This window comes from Ascidia mentula, chromosome 1 (genome assembly GCF_947561715.1).
Source record: "Ascidia mentula chromosome 1, kaAscMent1.1, whole genome shotgun sequence".
Classification (NCBI taxonomy): Eukaryota; Metazoa; Chordata; class Ascidiacea; order Phlebobranchia; family Ascidiidae; genus Ascidia; species Ascidia mentula.
In genome coordinates this window covers 4,785,777-4,806,843 of record NC_138566.1, presented here as the reverse complement: position 1 = coordinate 4,806,843, position 21,067 = coordinate 4,785,777, and the positions used below count along the sequence as shown (strand labels likewise).

At 37.7% G+C, this 21,067-nt stretch overlaps 1 protein-coding gene across 3 annotated transcripts; it reads right to left on the bottom strand.

The window, feature by feature from the left end:
* Window positions 1-568: 568 nt before the first annotated feature.
* LOC145902396 (cAMP-dependent protein kinase catalytic subunit alpha) lies at window positions 569-20,323 on the bottom strand. Of its 3 annotated transcripts, none has more exons than XM_082990359.1 (10): window positions 20,194-20,323; window positions 8,270-8,331; window positions 7,493-7,621; window positions 6,910-7,008; window positions 5,765-5,847; window positions 5,173-5,299; window positions 4,131-4,226; window positions 3,088-3,210; window positions 2,638-2,802; window positions 569-2,103 (listed from the first exon to the last, which is right to left on the bottom strand). In XM_082990359.1, exons 1-10 carry the CDS (start codon window positions 20,234-20,236, stop codon window positions 1,978-1,980), a joined length of 1,053 nt encoding a protein of 350 aa, XP_082846485.1. In that variant the 5' UTR covers window positions 20,237-20,323; the 3' UTR covers window positions 569-1,977. The 3 variants fall into 3 exon arrangements, with proteins under 3 accessions (XP_082846485.1, XP_082846478.1, XP_082846471.1); XM_082990352.1 differs by lacking the exon at window positions 20,194-20,323 and adding an exon at window positions 11,117-11,308; XM_082990345.1 differs by lacking the exon at window positions 20,194-20,323 and adding an exon at window positions 9,219-9,394.
* Between the last annotated feature and the right edge of the window lie 744 nt (window positions 20,324-21,067).

Here is a 21,067-nt window from a genome sequence, read left to right as displayed (position 1 = left end):
CCAATAACCGTTGCTTATTGGGCTTGTGACTTTACTTACGGACGTAAATGCTTCAAACCTGTCCACCAAGCCATTTTGACCAGAATGCGTTGATGATGGATGGATCTTTCATAAAACCATAAATGAATGGGTCCTTAAATGATTTTTAGTTAAATTTTCTTAAAATGCTCAAAATCCCACCAAAACTGACTCAAACTCGCTCTAGCAACATATCAACCGGAAAGTTGACCCCGATGCATCACTGATTGCTTTGTTACGTTATATTGTGACAGAGGATACAACACAAGGTGGACATTTCCCACCGGCGAAACTTATTTTCATAGAATTACAGATATGCGGCCTTCAGTTTGAATGTTTAAAAACATTCTGCTCTACTCAACATGACAGGTAAATAACCGATTCATAATCGTGAACTCCTCCAACACTGCGCTACTCTGATCAGTTGCCCAATCACTTAGTAATAAACGTTCATTTTCCAAGTGCTTCAGCAGTGTATGGCCTTATTCACAGAACTCTCCTAGCCTAACTTTGTCATGAACAAAATATCCTCGGTACAAAACAATAGCGTTTTGGTTTTCGTCTATTTGTTTCGTTAAATCGCTCGTAAAGAAAGAAAACAAGGAAATATAAAACACCGAACGCAAAAACAAAACAAAAAACACGAAGTAAAATAGAGTATTAACGACGTAAAACCAGATAACGATACCAAGATGCCGAGATTCCAAATACTTGGGGGAGGACAGTTTGCAATTTTTCTTGACCAAGCATTGCACATCTCAAAAACAACAAAACCGCATTTTTTTATATTTAAAACACGGAATCTCGGACATGTAAGCCTGTGGCCCAACCGCGTGCGCTCTTAGTTCTTGTGACGTATGTGGCGCAAGAGGAGGGTGGGGGGTTACACAATGGTTAACAGCAATGACCGGGCTTGCGATTATACACGTCACGTGTTACGGGGCAGAATCGGAGCGGCGAAAATGTCGCGCCCCCCCTATTCGAGGTACTTCCAGCCTGTGAGCTACAGAAACGCAAAGGGGGAAAACGTTTTTTTCTTAGTCAGTACAACACAAACACACGAGCAAAAACCGCTTCTTGGAGAACAGGTAGGAAAAAGGGGGACACACACGTCGGCGGGGAAGCTCCTACTCTGCACTTATTTTCGAGCAACCTTTCACCGCACAATCTCGCTTGTTTTGAAGAAAACATGACGTATCTTGAAGAACGTAGACCAAGGTTGCGGCGGTGCGGCAGGAACATATGCCTGTCACATCTGCCGTCAAATCAGCACAACGGCGTAATCGCGCTGCGCGCAGCAGCAGTTTCTGAGTACAAGGGCACAACACAAACTAAAAAGAACGTGACGTCATTAGCACATGACGTCATATAAACGAGCGTTCGAAATCGGATGACGCAATAGGAGAAATGGGTCGGCTGCTGTAAATACTGGAATTAATAGAATCGATATTTTGAATGATAAACTGGGATGGGCAAATTATAGGGTTGAAAAACAGTGGAGGCACTGTTTGAATGCTGGAGTTTTATTTCAAAACAGGAACTTATCCAAAGACCTTGTGTTTTTTTTGCATAGTCAATGTTTTGATCCATGAGTAGCAAATTGTGAGCGTTACATGTACCTGTGTAACAGAATATTATCTTTTGGGGAAAAGGCCAAACCATTTTACAACAACTAAATCAATACGTAAGTGGGGTTTCGCTGCAGCATTAGGCAAAGGGTTTGGGTTTATTTTATTAAACTCAATGTGGGTCGGGTACAGGGGGTGGGAGGTTCTCCGTAGCGCTGCAAGGAACTTAAATACCCTTTGGTGTGAAGTTATAACTAGTGTCAGGTTAACTACATGTAATAAATGCAACAAAAATATCACTAGGATGAAATCCCATGGTAGGGCACATCCGGATCGAAGCAAGATCCTTTTGCTCTTCTCTTTGGATGTGGAGCATGGGTGGATCCGGCAATCAAAAGTCGGCAAACTCCCTTGCACACTTTTCTGTGGAGTGGATGCGAAGTTGCTCCTCTTCGTACTCATCAAAGTTTTCAGTTGATCCCGGATGCTTGAACTTGGGGATAAAGGGAGCTTCCAGCTGTTCAATACATTTGAAGATCGTCATAAAGGAGTTTTAAACACGAGAGTGAGTGAAAAAAACTTTACAACTGCCCATATATTGTACTGCTATTGCGGCCAGGTGTGCTGCAATTTACAACTGAACTAATCTTCTGGTAAAGATTAACGTAGTTTGTTTGTCTGACGTTTTGTCTGCCATACAAGGAGACTTCACAGCAGATGCAGTTTGGCAGTCAAAACGACGGAGAAATAAACTACTTAATTTTTTGCCAGAGGATCAGTTGTAATGTAAATTGCAACTGTCTAACTTTGTGTGCATTAATGAAGTAACAAGTCTCTGATTGATATCAGCATTCGTTACAAACATTAAAAGCATCAATTTTGCTTTTGTGCCATAAGCATCATCGGTTTCTTTGAATTTAAAATAACAGTAATTTGATTTTTGAGAGAAAAAGACATTGCCTAATGGTGGGGAGGATTCTTTAAGGATTAATGAGCCTGTCTAACTTTACCCAGCTGTATACCACGGGATAGCAATGGTTTGGTTACTAACCTTTCTTTGATAAATTGCAATCCAGTCGATGGATGTAAACCATTTGTGGTTCTTAATGTCAGCAACTCCATTTTTCAGGTTACCAAACCTTTTGGTGAGATCCACCTGTAGTAAGTTACGGAGGAGGTCCTTCAGTTCGGAAGTGAAGTGAGAAGGGAAACGGACCTGAAAAAGGCCATAATTATTTTCATCAGACGTTGCCATTCACAATTAACTAAAAAGCACAATAGAAGAAAATGAACATAGGAGAATCATTGTTTATTACAGGCCAACTATATATTTCTGATCATTCACATGGTGGTGCTAAAGAGTCAAGTATAGTATTATCATACAAAATGTAAATGATTACCACAGGCCTTTTTATATAACTGTAATAGATATTCTTGTACTCAATGAAATAATTATGTTGGCTTTCATTTATTCCATTTAAACCAGATATAATTTTCTGACCTTTCCTGACACAATTTTTTCATAGATTTGAATTGGTTGATCAGCAAAGAAGGGGGGGTATCCAGCTGCCATTTCATAAATAAGGACACCCAGAGCCCACCAGTCCACTGCCTTGTTGTAACCCTAAGTTAAACATATAATGTTTACTACAAATAATGAATGTAGCCAACTAGTTAAGGATACACCATTCAAACTGCAGTTCAAAATGCATTTGTTATTAATTGCAAGTAATATTTATTTTAGCCAACATAGAAATAATAAAACAAATCTAGATAATGCGTGATTTACCAAATAAGAGTTAAGAAATAGGAATATCAGGCACTAAATCTTGGGCAAAGTTATCCCCAATTAACTTTTAATATAAGGATTTGCAAAAAATAAGCTATCATTTCACCTAATGATTTCTAAAGCCTCCAACCCAAAACAGGAAGTGTTTGGGGATTTTTTCACATTAATCAAGCGACACATTCAGTTGGTTTGGGGACGCTAGACACTTTATTCACTGGTTTGCAGCAGGCATTACAGAAAAACGTACAGTTGTGAACAGAACTAGGTTACGACTTCAAAATGTTATTATTTAATAAATGGCGAACAGAATTTACCTAAATACTTAAGTGGCAAAAGCACAATAAAATGGCTATACATAATTAGTTGGTTGTAGAAATACATTATCAATAAACTGCACTTTTCTTGATTCAGAAGGAGAAACCAGCTCGGGAATTCCAATTGCTCACGTACACAAAATCAATACAATGTTTAAGGAAAGGCCATTGAATCGGACGTCAAGTCAAATGAATAAATACCAAGTTATAGTTTAAATTATTCAATTACACCTTGCATGAAAGGAAAAACACTATTCTTATATGATAATGTGTATTGCAATGTACAACAAGTTTAAAACAGTTATTTGATGTCTGTAATATTGCCGTTAATTAAGCTTTTCCAGACAAGGTCTCTTAAAATGGAGTTTCAATATTCAAAATAAGTGTAAAGAGACTGCATAATTTCTATAGCAACGAATAAAGTTGCATCAGGTGACTTACTTTACTGAGGATAATCTCTGGGGCAAGATACTCGGGAGTGCCACACAGTGTCCAAGTGCGCCCCTTCACTCGCTTTGCAAATCCAAAATCTGTCACCTGCAAACAAGCATATTTTGCTTTATGTATATATACATATATACAAAAGTTTAACAAAAAGTAGAATGCAAATAATTCACAATACGTTATGGTATAATTAACCTGGCAGTTTGTGTTAAAAATACAAAGCTTGTGTTGGTTTTGTACACAATGAAAAATTTCACTTGTGTTTATTCAAAAGTTGAATGCGCTGAAATGAAACGGGTTGGATATTGAAAAGCACGTTTCATTTCAGCTAAGCAATACAATGTTTAGCATAGGGTTGTCAGATACTGTTGTTGTTTAACCAATACCTGATATTTTTATCCACTACCGTTACTGATATACATTTCAACCAATACGGCTATTAATATATATATATTTTAACCAATACTGCTACTAATATAGATTTTAACCAATACCTCTACTGTTACTTTTCAGTACTATAACGTTTTTTATAAAACGTTTTATGCTGCCTAAATTGTTTTTTTTTAAATGTCTGTTACTGATGGTTGTCAGATGCATGTTCAAATATTTGTACCAACATGACTAATGCTCTATTCACCGTAAATGAACATTTATAACAAAGGGAGCATTGGAAATGACAAAAGAAAATGACAATAAATACTTCCTTGATTATTGCTACCAAATATATTTATAAAATAACTGAAAAAGGCCAAATTGCAAACAAGGGCTATAAAATTGTCAGCCTTCTAACACTGCTGTCAGTATAGGCCAAAATTTAATCAACAAATATTTCCTAATCAATATTATCGAACATTCCTAGTTTTGAAGCAGTATAAAGTTATGCCATTTAAACAGTCCAACAGCTATTCTGAATAGATCACAGTAACAGTTTTCAACAGAAATAAGAGTTTTACAAATAACAAATTAGAACATCTTTTAATGTCCATTATACATTGCATTCGGACGAGACAAGAATAAATTTATAACAATATATATATACCTGAATATACCCCTGTTGGTCAATGAGCAGGTTCTCAGGCTTCAAGTCACGGTAAATTATGTCTAAGTAGTGCAAGTATTCAAAGCCAAGAACAATTTGAGCAGCATAGAATCGAGAGTGAGGCTCGCTGAAATCAATAAGATGAAAAATGCCTTTTTCATTCCATTTGCACAATTTATCAAAATGTTGGTAGGCAAAAGCAGGGATTTTGCATGGCCAATTACTTACCAATTGGTATGTTTAGGTGCAAAAAACTCGAAATTTGTTTACACAGAAAAAAATTACGATGATATGTTAGTCATTATAAGCAAATGCTTAAGAACACTACTGTGTTTATCAGTTATAGGTTTTATACCAAACAAAAATGAGTTAAATACAGTAAAATTAGCTCCTTTAGTTAAGTAAAATCCAACACTTAATTGTCTCGATACCAGCAACACCAATTTATTGATATAGGTATTATAATTGTATGTGACAAAAAAAGCTTCAAATTAATGACATTTTTGAATATTTTTCAAAAACTAACAGACATTAATCTGAAGCATTTGTTTTATACATTTAAGCTAAATACAGTAGGATATATTCAACACACCTAAATCTTCCAATCCGCCGCAAATGCGAAAACATTTCTCCTCCAATCACGTATTCTAGCACCATGTACAGGTAGCTGTTATCCTGCAACAAAATAACATCAGTTTAAACAAATGGTTTCAAAAAGTTAGTTAAATTGTTTGCCTAAATGTTTAATTTCATGACAAGTCATGCCTTCCCCCAAAAAAATTATGTGTAAAGTGAAACCATGTAAAGCAAACAGATGAAGATGGTATTCAGGTATCAAGAACATAAAGTGAACAACAAAAAAATACTCAAAACTGTCCAGGGAAGGAATATGTCAGACCTAAGCCTTTAATACTTAAATTACAACATTCTTTTGTGCTGGCAGTAAATTGTAGATAATTTTGGGCAGGCACTTTGCCACAATTTTCCTGATATTTTTGGCAACTCTAACAATATTTAAGGTATAATGACATATTAACAACACCACTAGCTTATCCATATGTAAATCAAACTTAAAGAAAAAACAGTTTTAAAAAAATGACAACAGAATTATACACCGATCACTACAGGTTTAACAGTTGCTTGAATTAAACGCAATTTGCAAACTTTTGTGAGTATCCTTACCCACTCTCTCGAATGCACTTAACCTGCAGCTCAGATCCACGCCCAATTAAGATAGCACTGTGTATTCCCTAATGACTAACTAATTAACATTCATGTAAAAGAATGGAAGGTAGCCAAACTTATGGTCCAGACTTTTCCATCAACAAACATCTCAATTATATGAATTTAATTATTGCATAAGTTTAACAGTAAATCCTAAATATATTAAAACATGTTTGAATGGATACATTTTGTATTTCAAAAAACTTTTGAATCAAACAACAATACTAGTGTGTGTTTTTTTTAAATACGTGCTCAGCTATGGCTTATTGGGTTGTCAAATGTATTTAGTTAATTTTGAAGGCCACATTTCCCTGGCCTAGACTGTAGTTTTGTATTTAACACATTTCAACAGTCTCTTAAATCTTATGAACCAATATACCAGCCAGAAAACCCAGGACATTGAAAATATGTGTAAAGATATATATATGCATATATATACGTAAAACGATGCCAATACAGCAAACAGTGACGTTGCAGTATAAGGTGCTCGTGAAATGACAATCTGCGACTCACTTTGAAGGAAAAATCCATTTTGACAAGGAAAGGGAAGTTAATAGCCTGAAGGATCTTCTTCTCGTTTAAGGTATGCTCAACCTGCTTTAACTTGACAACCTGGCAGAACAATTAAGTAAGAATTATGGCTGGCATTGTAGAAACATATACAGAAGTTTATAAGGGTTGTTCATTGTTTGTCATTAGCAACTATTACAGCCTAAATGGTTGCTAAATAATTTACTTGTTTATTACATTTGTTTCTGGTGTTACTAATAGTCAAATGCACAAAATATGTAACACAGTGGAATCAAGCAAAAAAGCACAAAATGTATGTATTTCAAACACAACCTAATATAAAATGTCAAAAACAGAGTTAGTTAAGCCTGCAAGTCTGCACGTTGTGTGAAGTAATGGACTGTGCACCTCTGCAGGAAATTAGGCATAATCAAAGTTCATATTATTATTTTATATACAATGATCCGATCTAAATTTAGCATCTCGCACAAATATAGATTGAAATGACATCCATCATCGACTTTTCATATAAACAAAAGCTAATCACTGTTTGTCGTGAGTCTGGTTTGTTTGCCTGCCTGCGTACCTTTTGTTTGTCCAAAATTTTCATGGCATAGAACTGTGTATTTTCTTTCCTTTTGACAAGAATGACACGCCCAAATGAACCCGTTCCTAGAGTTTTCAGTCTTTCGAAGTCTTCCAACTTTGCGTTGTTCTGTGCAATGAAAAAGTTTGTTAAAGTTAATTACATGTTAAGTGCAACTTTGCAATATATATGTGGTGTTTGTGAATATAATACATATGTTATATAATATATTTTATGTCATATTATACTTACAACAATTAGAAACCACACACCTCAACATGAAACTATTTTTTTACTGCTAGTGGGAGGCTGAGTTAGACACAGTATATTACTTGATTTAGGCCTTATATTAAAACAGTAAAATCAATGGAATTTCTCAAGATATTAACAATATTGCAAACAGGGCACAATACTGCAACAGGCGGGATTTGTAGAAACTAACCACAGTGCAATAAAGCTCAATGTTACATAATCAAACTGTCACCACTTTCAAAAAATAAAAATGACCGTGTGCGAAACCCTGGTTGTTGAAGCTGTGCAGGAAGTGGAAGAGGCAACCATGTAATGTAAACACTGTACTTTACCACACACAGAGACTGGCAAAAAGAAAGTAAACAAAACCAGCATTTTTGCACTACATTGTACGTCAGTCTGTTCGGACACAACCACACCAAACATAACTTGCACAAATATATTTATTGTACCTATATTGGGTAATAACTGATTTGTCACGTTGATAGCGCACGCAGTATTAAAATTCACAACACAAATACCCACCTGAGTAGGCGACTCCCATTTCTTCAAAAATTCTTCTTTTGCCTCTGCCAAGAATGCCTTGACTGAAAAAAGAAACAACATAAAATATTAAAAAGTAGTCAAACAAAGACTACTTACAGATTTAAACAGAAATGACTTGTAACAAACGTGTTGTCTGCACTTCACGTTTCATGGCATTTAATTAACGTCGGTAATTTAATCCCCCAGTGGTTATGCAGGGCATCAAAGCGGGATAAATTAAAAAGATTGTTTTGTTGATAGATACAAAAGTGTTTGGCCAGCAGCAATATAACTCATAAGTCACAGAAGATTTCTTTTTCATTCCTTTGTAACTTTAATGATTTTTATGATGTTTTCACACAATTTAACAATTTTTTTTGCTGAACGCCACGTTCACTTCACTGGACGATTCACATTGGGTGAAACAGATATTCCTAAATTTTGATACATTTTTTTAAGCAAGTGCTTTTTGTGTGTACTGAATTCTTGTTTTTTAAACTTATCAAAAACAAATAAGCGATTATGTGATACAGAAATATGTGACATGGTTTTCCACAGCTCAAAAACAAACAACAAATATACAAGATAGAATAAAACTCCACAATATGTGAGTAAAACATTTAAACCAAACTTAAGAACATGAAATGGTGGTTAAAGAAAAAGGATCCTTAGAAATAGTTGAAAAGTATCTGTGCAAATATTCTACTTTTGTACAGTTCAATGTTTGTTGGCACTTCATGGGATAACAGAGCTCACTTGATACTAAAAAATTGTGTAAATTTCTGCACAAAATTCAGTCAAACACGGCTCTAATCTGCAATTGAAACACAATCAAACTCGGCCACATAAAAAATTGTGTATATACATAAACATTTCTTCATAAAATTCCGTCAAACACAGCTTTAATCTGCATTTAAAACACAATGAAACCCAGCCACATGACACCAACCTGTAGCATAATAATTAGGATATTGGGCAAGAAAATCATCTGAATGTCTGTGATGTCGGCCATCCTTTTCTCTCCCAAACAGTGAATAAAGTCCATGCATTTTACAACTTAACCAGTCTTACTACACCAAGTATGTCTGTTATGCGACTGCAACCAATAACCAATAACGTATAACAGCAATGTGGCTACTAAACAACAACCGTCTGGCTTCGAAAGACAGTACAAGTCATGCTTCCTCGATTAACTTCCTGGCCTTCTGCAAGTGCATTGCACGGCAGCCGATGAGGGGTGGGGTAATTGCTCAAGCGAAAATAAGAGCTACGCTCCAGCAGTCATGCATTATTTACAGGGTTTGTGTGCACCCGTTTGCCAGTCTCCAACTCAAATTTTAACTTAGTTAGGTCATGTGGGGCTTCAACAATACGACCCTTGTAAGGGAAAATTAACAAGAAGTTTACTGTCACATCAGATTGCCTGATCAATGTGTTCATTCTCAGGTCTTGCAAACAAGAAAATGACTTGTGAAAGAAACATTTTTACATGAGGTAACTAGAACAGGTAAGGCAGTAAATAATACATAAGCTTTTTACCCAAAGACAGGAGCATCTAGTCTACTTAGCACTGTTTGTTGTGAGTAATAGTCAATCAAGAACAGACATTACCCAAAAATGTCAAATTGCTTCAATAAATGAATATTATAAGAATATTACCTACCTGAAATAATTGTTAAACTTATATGTGCAACACACAAGGGCAGTCAGTCTACTTACATGGGTCTTGCCGTTTTGAGCTTCCAAACATCTTAGCCATGCTACCCACAAGCAAATTAAGATTGATATACCATAAAAACAACCTTCAATCCTCAGACAAAATTTTAAGTGGCTCAAACCAAACTGCTGTTATTGCCAGCAGTCATAATCTCTATGAACAAGAAATGATTCAAACCGAATGGTTTGAGGTTTGGGCAGGCACAAAACCAACACTGCTTTTGTATGGACTGTGCCAAAGCCTACAGAGGACAATTCCTTTAGAAGCTTCAGTTCTTAAATGTGTACCAATGTTATATTGACCGAACATCAAACAGTTGGAAATCACTCAGACAGTGAGATTGTTTGCATAATACAGGCTTGTCAATTTGACTTGCTAAATCATAGCAACAATAGCAGACGCCAGGGTGGACACTGTTTTACTTGCAGTGCAGAAGGTGTGTAACTTACTTTTTTGTGCAATTAAAATTTGTATGCCAAGTGCCAATAAGTTGGGACAAAAACCCAGTTGGTTTACTGAATTATCACTGTTGTTGTTTTTTGCTTAAACCAGACACTCATTCGTGCAATTGAACCACAACATGACAGGAAATGTACATAGAACATATTCATGAAGGCTTTACTCACAAAAAGATGAACTATGGTCTATTTATAGACTTGCCCATTCATTAGGAAATAAACCAGATGATTGATGCACAAGTGCATTTAGCAGCAACACAAAATTAACTGTAAACTTGAGGCAAAAGACATGTTTTGTGTTCTTGTATAAGGATATTTCTATAGTGTCATTACACTTGGTATGTGTTTTAACTATAAGTTATGTAGTTGTGGCAAGCACTACTGGAGACACCAGTCATTGTGACAAGGAAATCCCTGATTGCTTCAAACTCGAACCATGCCAACTTAACCCATTCACAATCCTTTACAGCTAGTCGTTTTTAAGGCTATTGAACACCCTTTTATTGTTCACCCCATTTCATCATATTTCACCACTTTCCAAGAAAACTAGTAAAATAAATCGTCCGCCTTCACGAAAAGACACATACCCTCTGACTAGTCAACCATTAAATCATCCAAACAAAGATGAAGCTGGGGGTTTCTGAGCCAGTGAACAGGCACTCCTGTACTTACATGGGTCCTCCTTGGGTAACTTGGGTGACTTGTGACCAGTATCCTTTTTTCCAAACCACGGCATTGTTAGGCTTGGTGGCCTTGCATTAAAGATCCAGGTGCAGGCTTTTTTGTGTACTGCTTTGGATTACGCTGGTGGGCTTGTATTATCACTGCCTACTTCACACCAATTCTCTATACAATTACCAAACGTTTGCTGTTAGAAAAGTTCAAATCATTTTAATACACTACTTCACACACAAAAACAATTTTAAAAGTGGTATTATTAACATAATATTAAGAATACAAATCACAGATTTCCTCATAATTCTGAGTATAAAGAGACTGGCCCATATTGTTATTAACATTGTCATGTTTTAAAGAAAACGTTTCCGCAAAAACTTATGCCATCATCAGTTTCAAACTGTTAATAATAACATAATATGTTATGTAAACCTTAGCGGCCGCACACAACCGTGGGTCACCACCATTTATTAAGAAACTACAAGCTTATTGCAACTAAATATAGCAACACGGTATCGCCGCATAATTACGAACAAGCAATAAGCGCAAATCACACCACAGCATACAATAGAAGGAGATCTAACCAACAGAACCGAGCCGTTTCCGTCACATGCCCACGCGCTCAGCACTAAGCGCTATAAAAACATGTAGCATCCTCACCGTTTATGGCAAAAGGCAAAGGAAGGCAACCTGCGAGTCGTAAGTCTGTAAATGCCGAGCTTCATGGCGATACAGTCCGTTTACCTCACACTGGAGCTATGGGCTGCGTTACCGTCTTGATACCCTTGCATGCAAAATACACCCCCCAATTGACACGCCTGTACGAGTTACTGAGAATGGCATCCAGCCCGATCTTAAACATCAACTACTGTTCTATCACAAGAAAAGCCTGCTTTAATAAATTAATATATAAAGATAAACCGTAATATATGCAGACATTATCTTCCACTTTGAAAATGACCTTTTCGACAAGAAGAATTTCGCATACGTCTGACGTCAATTCAAACCGCAATTGAAATGCCACAACTGATTCGTTTTACGTTAAAATTCGCAAATCGTTACGACGTGATTTGCGATACGTCACAAACACTTCACAATACCCGATATATCTATTTCAAGCGGAATCAACAAAATAATTAAAAGCTACCAAGTGGTTCCAAAGGATCAGGTCTTGGTTGGCTGTGAAAGTTTTGTAAATCATTTTCACCAATTACCTAAGTCACAATTGAAAGGGATAAATTTGATCTAGTTTGTAGCCAAAAAAACGCCCGTTCTTTAATTCACATAGATGCACAGTTGGTACAACGTTGATCCACCATCAACAATCATATTATGTTGAAACGCTAATCACAATAAGGGTCCACTTTTTGAAGATGTTATGTTCGTTACCTCACAACTAAAGCTTACTAGACTTCTTATTCAAAAAAGAACATCCTATACCTGCACAGCAGCTCGTCTTAACTTAACCTGGGACAAAGGGTAATTTACCGCTGGACAAGCAGCATCGACACACCACTAAACAAATCGTGAAAATCCAACAAAATCGTAAAGGTCGTTCCAAAGCATGAATGCAAATCTTTCCAACATCGATGCCCGAATGGTGAAGACCAATAACAGTTCATGAGGTTTTAAAACCGAATCATTCCGGCCAACATGAAGCACTCAACGAACCGGCCAACATGAAGCACTCAACGAACTGGCCAAGATTGCAGGTATCTGAACTGGACAGTAAATCACTTCCAAATTGCGTCAGGCGAAAGGATTAGCAATAGAAAATTTCTGGATGCGTCACAATTTCCCAGGTGTCGTTGCGCAGGAACGGTTAATCGATAGTAACACCCTTGCTGTATTGGTGCCGGTTGAACAACAACCCACTTGGTTGTGCACAGAACAGAGACCGTTGAGTAAAATAATTCGCACGGCACGTCGTGGCCTCTTGCCTTGTATCGCAATGACAAAATATAGAGACAGCGGGAACGAATTTGTTTGTCGTGAAGATATTATACCAAGAAGCGCCACACAATGCATGGATGTACCTTGATTTCATTGATCTGTGCGCGTTTACCGGTGCAACAACTCATCATGTCCTAATTGGGGAGCATGTGATGAATGGGGTGTGTGGTTAAATGGCACACAAAAAAAATACAAACATAACCAATCTGAGCACCTGCTTTCAGAACGCAGCTGCGTGAAATGAACTTTGATTGATGGAAATGACGTTGGTTTAACACCACAATGACCACACATACAGTAAATGCATGATAAGATGAACCATTGTAATAAACTGTGGAATTTTATTCAAGTCACTTGAAAAGGAAAGCCAAAGCTAATATCATACTGAAGCAGACGATTCAAACACAGAATGTGTTCATTCGGTATGAGTAGCATATTAGCTTTGGCTTTCCATTTTAACCTATTTAACTCAACGTTTTTTGCACATAATTATCCAAGTCCGTAGTCTTACCTAATGAACAAACGCTTTTGAAATGACATAACGGCAGCATAATACTGTTTTACCGGGAGGCCGTCTGATGCTAAAAGCACTGCGTCAAGTAGGTATTTTTTGTTGATGTGCAACAACAGAAAAGCGTTTCCATTTTGGCACATAATATAAAAACTTGGGATGCCCAATGCAATTTAACGATTTGAGGCGGTTGACTCACTCACAAGTTTAGCGAAATTTAATTAAAATGATTACAATTTGAAACAAGCGAGTCGAGGTAAAAGCTAATTTGCAAAGGGGGTTGATATGAAGCAAGTAAATTTACATCCTTATTTCAAATAGACACGCGAAACTTAAACAAAACGGTGAGGTTGTCTTGTCACATCGTTGTCGAACTTGTCAAAAAAGTCACAGACGACTGTTGGCAAGCATTAGGGCTCTAATAAAACATAGTTTCGCTCGTGCTGTGCGACAAGCTTTTGGTCAACAAATATTAACACGTTCATAATACGGCCACAGTAAGGTCTGTACGACCTGAATGTGCCTTGAACTGCACTGCAAACAGACGCGAAACATTTCAAATACGATAAAGCAAAAACAATAGAAATCATTTTTCGTCTCATTCCTTTGCCTTAAAGGCTCGCTCGACATTGGTCAGTTTCATTAAACTGCTGTCATATTGATAGGAACCAAACCAGAACACCGGACACATTCATCCTTTCCGTCCATCAATTATCCAGCCTGCTACGCCGTTATATCACCGTTCTTTACACTTTGCGAATCCCAACAAACAAACGCGGTGGTTCGTGTGCATACTGCAACAACCTGACATGTTTAATCAACGACCCTCACAGGCACTGAACACTGCGCAAATGGCAAAGCCCATTACAAGCATCCACGCAACCGCCTCAATGCCATCGGGCACATGGGCTGCGCTGGGCACGCACGCGTTCAAGCACACACGCGCAACGGCACACGCCGACAAGCAATGCTCAGGAGCCAGAAAGATGGGAAACGCCGATCGCCGCGTCGTGTGACTGACGTATGGGACGACCAGCGACGCGTAACGGTAAAGGGTCTGCCGCGATGCGGCAAGAGAGGGTGGTGTGAAAAGTTGTCCCACCAGGTAGCTAACTCGCTATGTTGGTTTAGCACGCAGCTGTCTGTTTAACTGGGGACCATCGAAATGTTCCGTCCGAAGAGCCGTCAACGAGTCGATAGTGCAGCTGACCGTGAAATTACGCGGCACGACTGATCGCTCGATATACACCTAAACATGCAAGCTAAAATAAAGTCCTTCTTTGAAAGCCGGCCTTTCTACACTAAAATAACAAGATGGGCCTATGCGTAATTGCCCTCCCAAACCACTACAACCTATACAGACGACAAGACATTTATTGCAACGCTCAAGAGACGCATCTAAAACACACAAGCAGCCGCACAACCTACTTTACTGCAAGTCGCAATTATTGCAATCATTGAGCATGGAGCATAAGTCGCCTGCGGCCTTGTATTACAGTAATGGCTTCGAAAAAACATCCACCTTAGATACGAGAAGCTGCGCACTAAAAACTACTGCTAAATACATAGGATAAACAAGTATAATTCTTACAGGGCCAAAAATACGATACTGTTTGTTTTGTTTTCACTTCAACACGTCATTGTACATAATATTTTAAACATTTTAAACATAAATTGCAAAATTTAACATCGTGCCTTTAACAGTGCAGGTCGGTTAATGTATCTTTACATACACAACGTTCCATAACATGTGAAAGATTACTTTTGATTTTGTAGGGTTTATCGCAGTGACAGAAACCAAGCTAAGTAAACACCTTATCAAAAAAGGTACCTTGAAGACATTTCTGACAAAAACATAACCACGAAAACTTACTTTCCTGCATGCATGTCAGCAGGAATTAACGACATAACATCATATACACGAACAACCAGCATGTGACATACAGTCCCTCCAGCATAAGGTGGTGTCAGCATTTCCTCTTCACGGCAAACAAGGTTGAAATTCCGTGTGCGGTCGGCGGGCGCTGGAAATGTTCCCTGTTACACTTCATACTAACTCAGTTGTATTCGATTTTCATTTCGTTGCAAACAGACCACTCATGATGTCCTCACGCGTGAAAGAACCAAATAGATGATAAAACACAACAAAAAAACTTTTTAAAGGCCTTCAACTGGCTGCAATATGTTGCAAAGCACGAACATGTCACAGAGAATAATCCTACTAAGACCAACGCGTATACACCAAACCCCACAACCTTAATTTTTTTGAATTGCATTCGAGGCGAACGTCGCAGCGCGTAAACCGTTTCCGCACATAAAAACCCGCAGGTGAGTAGGAAAGAAGGACCGCAAAGCTTTTTTTAACAACGGCAAATAGATGATTGATGGAACTTGCGGTGCCGCCATACCGCCAGCACTATAAACAACACTGGGCACCCAGTTGTACTGGAAAAGACTGCGCTTTATTTGTGCAAATTTTTTTTTGATTTATTTTGCGCGCGCTGTCCAAACATGCATACATGCGTGGCGTTTTGCGATCAACCGCGCTCTTTTAAAAGGTTATCTTCACCATTCAGTTGTGCCCAATCACCACACGTGCACATCTGCAAACACTTCAGAATCAAAATAAAGTACATACATTTTTTAGGTATAAAAGTGAATATTTTAGTGAAAAACCAACTAGACTAACCAAACTCTTCACAAATTAAAATTTAGTTTTTTTGTTTGGGTATGCCACATGCCGAATGAATTTGGAACACACAAGTCCATTACCAGTCGGTAAATGTCAAAAGTTGTCATGTAAGTGCTAAGTGTGTATCAAGGAGAACGCAAAAGTGCTCCCCGTGCGATTGTTGTTTCAACTTTGCGGTTTAAGCGGAAGCCTGGCATGTTTGGACTGAAGCGACCATTGCGCATATTCTTCAGGTCAAACTCCGAAATACCCACAATGCAATAGCTGTTGCACACCTGGCCGCTCTGCGAGTCATGCGTTTTTTGCCCACTATTTCACACTTCGTTTTTGTGTCAATCTGTCACAACGGAGACTAATGGCAACAAAGCAAAGACTTAAGTCATATTCCTGTACAGCAACCAACGATTCATGCCAGCAGGGCAAGTTTGACTGACGAGAAAACCCCAAGTACACTTGACAAGTGTAAAACATCACCACTCCTTTCAAGAGCTCATTTCATAACGTCCTTTTCCTCGCGTTGTTACTTAATTAGAAAAGGCGGAGACCAAGGTTACAGTTCACAACTACCACACACTGCGGAGTACCAATCCCTTGATTATAATCAAATATATCTAAACCGCAAGAGCAACACCTATCAGATCACTTTAGGATGGGGCCTTTTGGTAGAAGAGCGTTGTGCAAGTTGTAATTTACAAACTAAATTTACGAAGCGTAATAAAAATCAATCGATCAATAACTACGTTGCCAGTTCGCAGCAGGAATTTGTCACACACAGCTTGGTCCACGTCTTGCTTTTTCCACCAAAAGTCGAATGCGCGTTCTAAGTGCCATTACGTAAATGCGATCGATAGATTCGTCGCATTATAATGGCTATTAGCAAACGCAGAATCGTAAAGCACACGCGCGTGTCAGTGTTATAAAGTGTCAGCAACGTTTTCTACGCATTACTAAAAAAAATTTTTTTTACCAGAAATCTACTTTTTGCCTTTTTTAAAAGCAAGAAAATTTATATGCTGCAACAACTGCTTTGCTTGCTGGGTGTGCTTAACGGAGCACAGGCTACTGCTAGTCGCCATTGGTCACATAACTGCCAAGCATTAAATGTTACCTATTGTAGGGATGAAAATAAGGTCACGGAATTTACTGTCTCAAATAGCAATCAAATAGCAAACAAATATGCATCATATTATATTACCGATTTTAACCGGTTAGCTCGCTTTAATCTCTGGACTCTGACAATAGTAAGTATGTTACCAATACCACTTTATTAAGTAAGCACACGACTCATCCAAACAAGGCCACTAAACTCTCATCGGCTAACCAATCCTACAGTAAATTTCAAGACAAGGCAAAGCAGGCAAACTTTCACCAAGAAGCAGAAGTAATTCAAATGTCCATCGAGAGGTAGGAATACACAAACGCATAAAACGACTTTCAGAAGCTGGGCTATCGATTCGCTCCAAGTGGGCTACGCAAGGGCGGGGCAATATATATTAATAGCTATTGATGTTGAGCCGTCCGATCCCAGAAACTAAAGGCTCTATTCCGGAAAACGTACAGCGCAAATGTCAACAGTGTTGTTTTTTCATTGAATAGAGTCACTGAGCCCCGAAGGATGGCATAGCATCGGGACCTATTTATGTCTTCAATTGCTGAGTCACGGCAAATCAAATCCGAACTTCTTAGAACTTTTCATGAAACGCTTTAATAATTTTAACCGAAACCACAAACATATCAACACGATATAAACTGGCTGCCACAACATCGTAAATCTGCAAAAAGCGTTTTATCAAGAAATAAATGCAACAATATCTTTAAAATCCTCTGCAATTTATTTATCATCGTTTTATGCGTGCGAGATCGACCACAACCTGGTCAGCGCGTTATCATCTTTCACTGGAACCAGTAAAAGACCTTTTTCTCCTGATAAAAACGCAATAGCACACGCCATAGAAGTGCACTACTGACCTCCAGCGACCTTTTAGAATGCTAACAAAAATGCTCCAATTTCTACACTGACTAGACATTGTTATGGACGAGTATTGGATGGGGTGAAAACGGAAAATATTAGAATGTTGTTGTCGAGATAATTTAACACTAAAAATCATAAGTGAGTGAAAGAGTTTGAGTCAAATTTTACAAATTTGCTTTCATCGTAAACACCGCGCTTAAACATTTGACATGTCGCATTATTTGTTCTGAACAATATGTTACCCCCTTTTAACTTGGCTTCGAACAACACGCGGGCCCTTCATTTCAGTGGCATTTTTCGTTATACAGTTCAGTTATTTTGACGAAGAACTCATCCGCAACTATGGAAACCAGTGGTTATATAATATACTGATTTACGTATTTTCGGTTGCCGCAAATTCTTTTCTCTTGAATCTGTTTTTTTTGCCCACGTTTAAAGACTAACGCACGCCAATAGATGTCGCAGTTGTGCACACTTTGGAAAAGGTCGATCGAAAACCTATCGATCGCATTCTTAACAAATGGTTTCCAAATATAGCCGCACTTCCAGAAGGCTGAAATCTTTCGTATCCGCGATGCACTGTAGCCGAACAAAGCACGTTTTTTCTATTTAATCTGTGTATCTACTCAAATCAAGACAAAATCATACTGAATTAAATTAAGACATCAATCAAATCTGTATTATGCGTTTTAGTTTAATTTCCAACCATTTCCATGGGAATAAAAGTTTCAAGGAGCATCCTCAAAATAACTAAATGTATTAAAATCAGGACCCGCACAAATTAAAACTACTGGAAACACAAAATGGGATACACCAGTCGAAAGGTTTCAACTTGCATGCCAAAAGCTCCCATCACAAATCCCAAAATACACTGTGATTGGTTGGAGAAATGCAACCCTTTCAATTGCTCGGCTTGTTGCGCAAGGTTACTAGTTGGCACCAAAGTCTCTCATTTCCGTTGTGAGTAGCTGGTTGGGGTAACAAGATTATAAAGTGGTTCTGGGCACATTATAATCTGGCATGTTTGGGATATGGGTCATATTGCAAGTACTGTATGTCCATCGTGCTATGTTACTGTATATACTATAATGTGAACAACATTTAAATATTTATGGAGTGTATTAGCAAAAATAGGATATCCATTCAACATTACTGCTGGCTTTACCATGCATTTTGCATCCAGTTGATTCCATCAAAAAATGCAAAATTATTTCCACCAAAAACAATGTTTTGTCAGAGTTATCACGCACCAATACTGATATAAACCAAAAAAGCCTGTTCATTCCAAAAACAACCAGGCCAGCCACCAGGTTTGTATGTAACTTGAGTCTGTGATTCCCTGAGGAATGGGTGGCGGTGAAGAAGATTTAGAGAACCGTTGTGCCTTTATATATAAATAGCACTAGCCTGTCTGTATAGAGAGCTTTTACTGATGTACATTTACAATAGTAGTGTTATTAAAGAGGTATAGTTCATTACAATCAGGCATTAAATGAAAATATTTTTTCCCTAGAATGACTGCAAAACCAAGTAACAGCAATGGAACATATGAAAAATTAAGTTGTATCATGCAACAGCTGACAAACAATGAATTGCAGTCTAAAACAATGCACACTTTCATCAACATTTTGCTTGTTGTTTTGCTACTGGCTCGGATTTAAAATTTTTCACCACACTGGTCAAAACTGTTGTATATTACATTGACTGCACAATAATAACAAGGGCTTACATTTCACAGTTTTAATAATTCATGAGATCCTGTAACACAGCTGACTTAAACTACTGCTGTGCAATGGTGTTTAACAGTGAAAAACCCTATTTCAAATGTGCATACATAACAGACAAATTGTGTTGGCCATGTACTATTCAATTTCTTGTGTATTTTGCTGAACATTGTTGATTAAACATTTGTCAGACAAAAACATATATGATGAAGCATTGCTTACCACTTTCAGCTTGGTCTCCCTTTTTTGCTGGAGCATTTCCCATCTTGAGCAGATCAACTTAATCCAAAGATCAAATTTGATGGACAGCAATAATTATTTATCAGTGCATAAATTAGGCACATGGGCTTCTGCCAAATTAAAAAACAACAGCAAATTTACTACTTTACATACTTTTCGGAAATAGAAACCGTCAAATTTTGCAAAATGTTGGAAAGGTAATTTGCATGAAACTACAGCACAGTTAAATAAACAGGTATAAAATATTTTGAAACAGTTCAATTGCTTGACACAGATGAAAATCTACAATGTCAAATTGCTTAGAACCTGATAGTTGCATAAAGGTGCCACAGAGGAAATTATTAAGAACCCATCAGATCTATATGCTTCCTGCTTTCATGTACTGACAAATTACATGTAGCTTCATGTGATACTGGCAGTGGGCCGAACATTTACAACTTAAAAATTAAATTACCTCAAAATACACACAACACTTTACCAAGTTATCATTTCAAAACAAAACATTCACTCAACTAAAAAATATTTTACTACACTTCCAAGTGGGGGAAAACATGCAACCCAAAAAAATTATCAGTTATACAACCAGTTCTGGTTTTTACCTCAAAACACGCTTTCCAGTTGCTTTAACTCTTTTTTTATTGCGCCTACTAAAAGACGAAAACTGCTTTTCCCCTATAGATACGTCAAGTTGCCCTTGCAATTGAATATCGCATGCTCTACTTTCTCTGAAGAGCAAATCTGATTAACACCTCTTATAGCTACGCGAAGCAACAGACCATGCAAAGTTCCCAGATAAATGACCAATTTAAAGCCAAAATGCGCGGGTGAACTGTATCAGGTTTTTCAGGCCCTTACT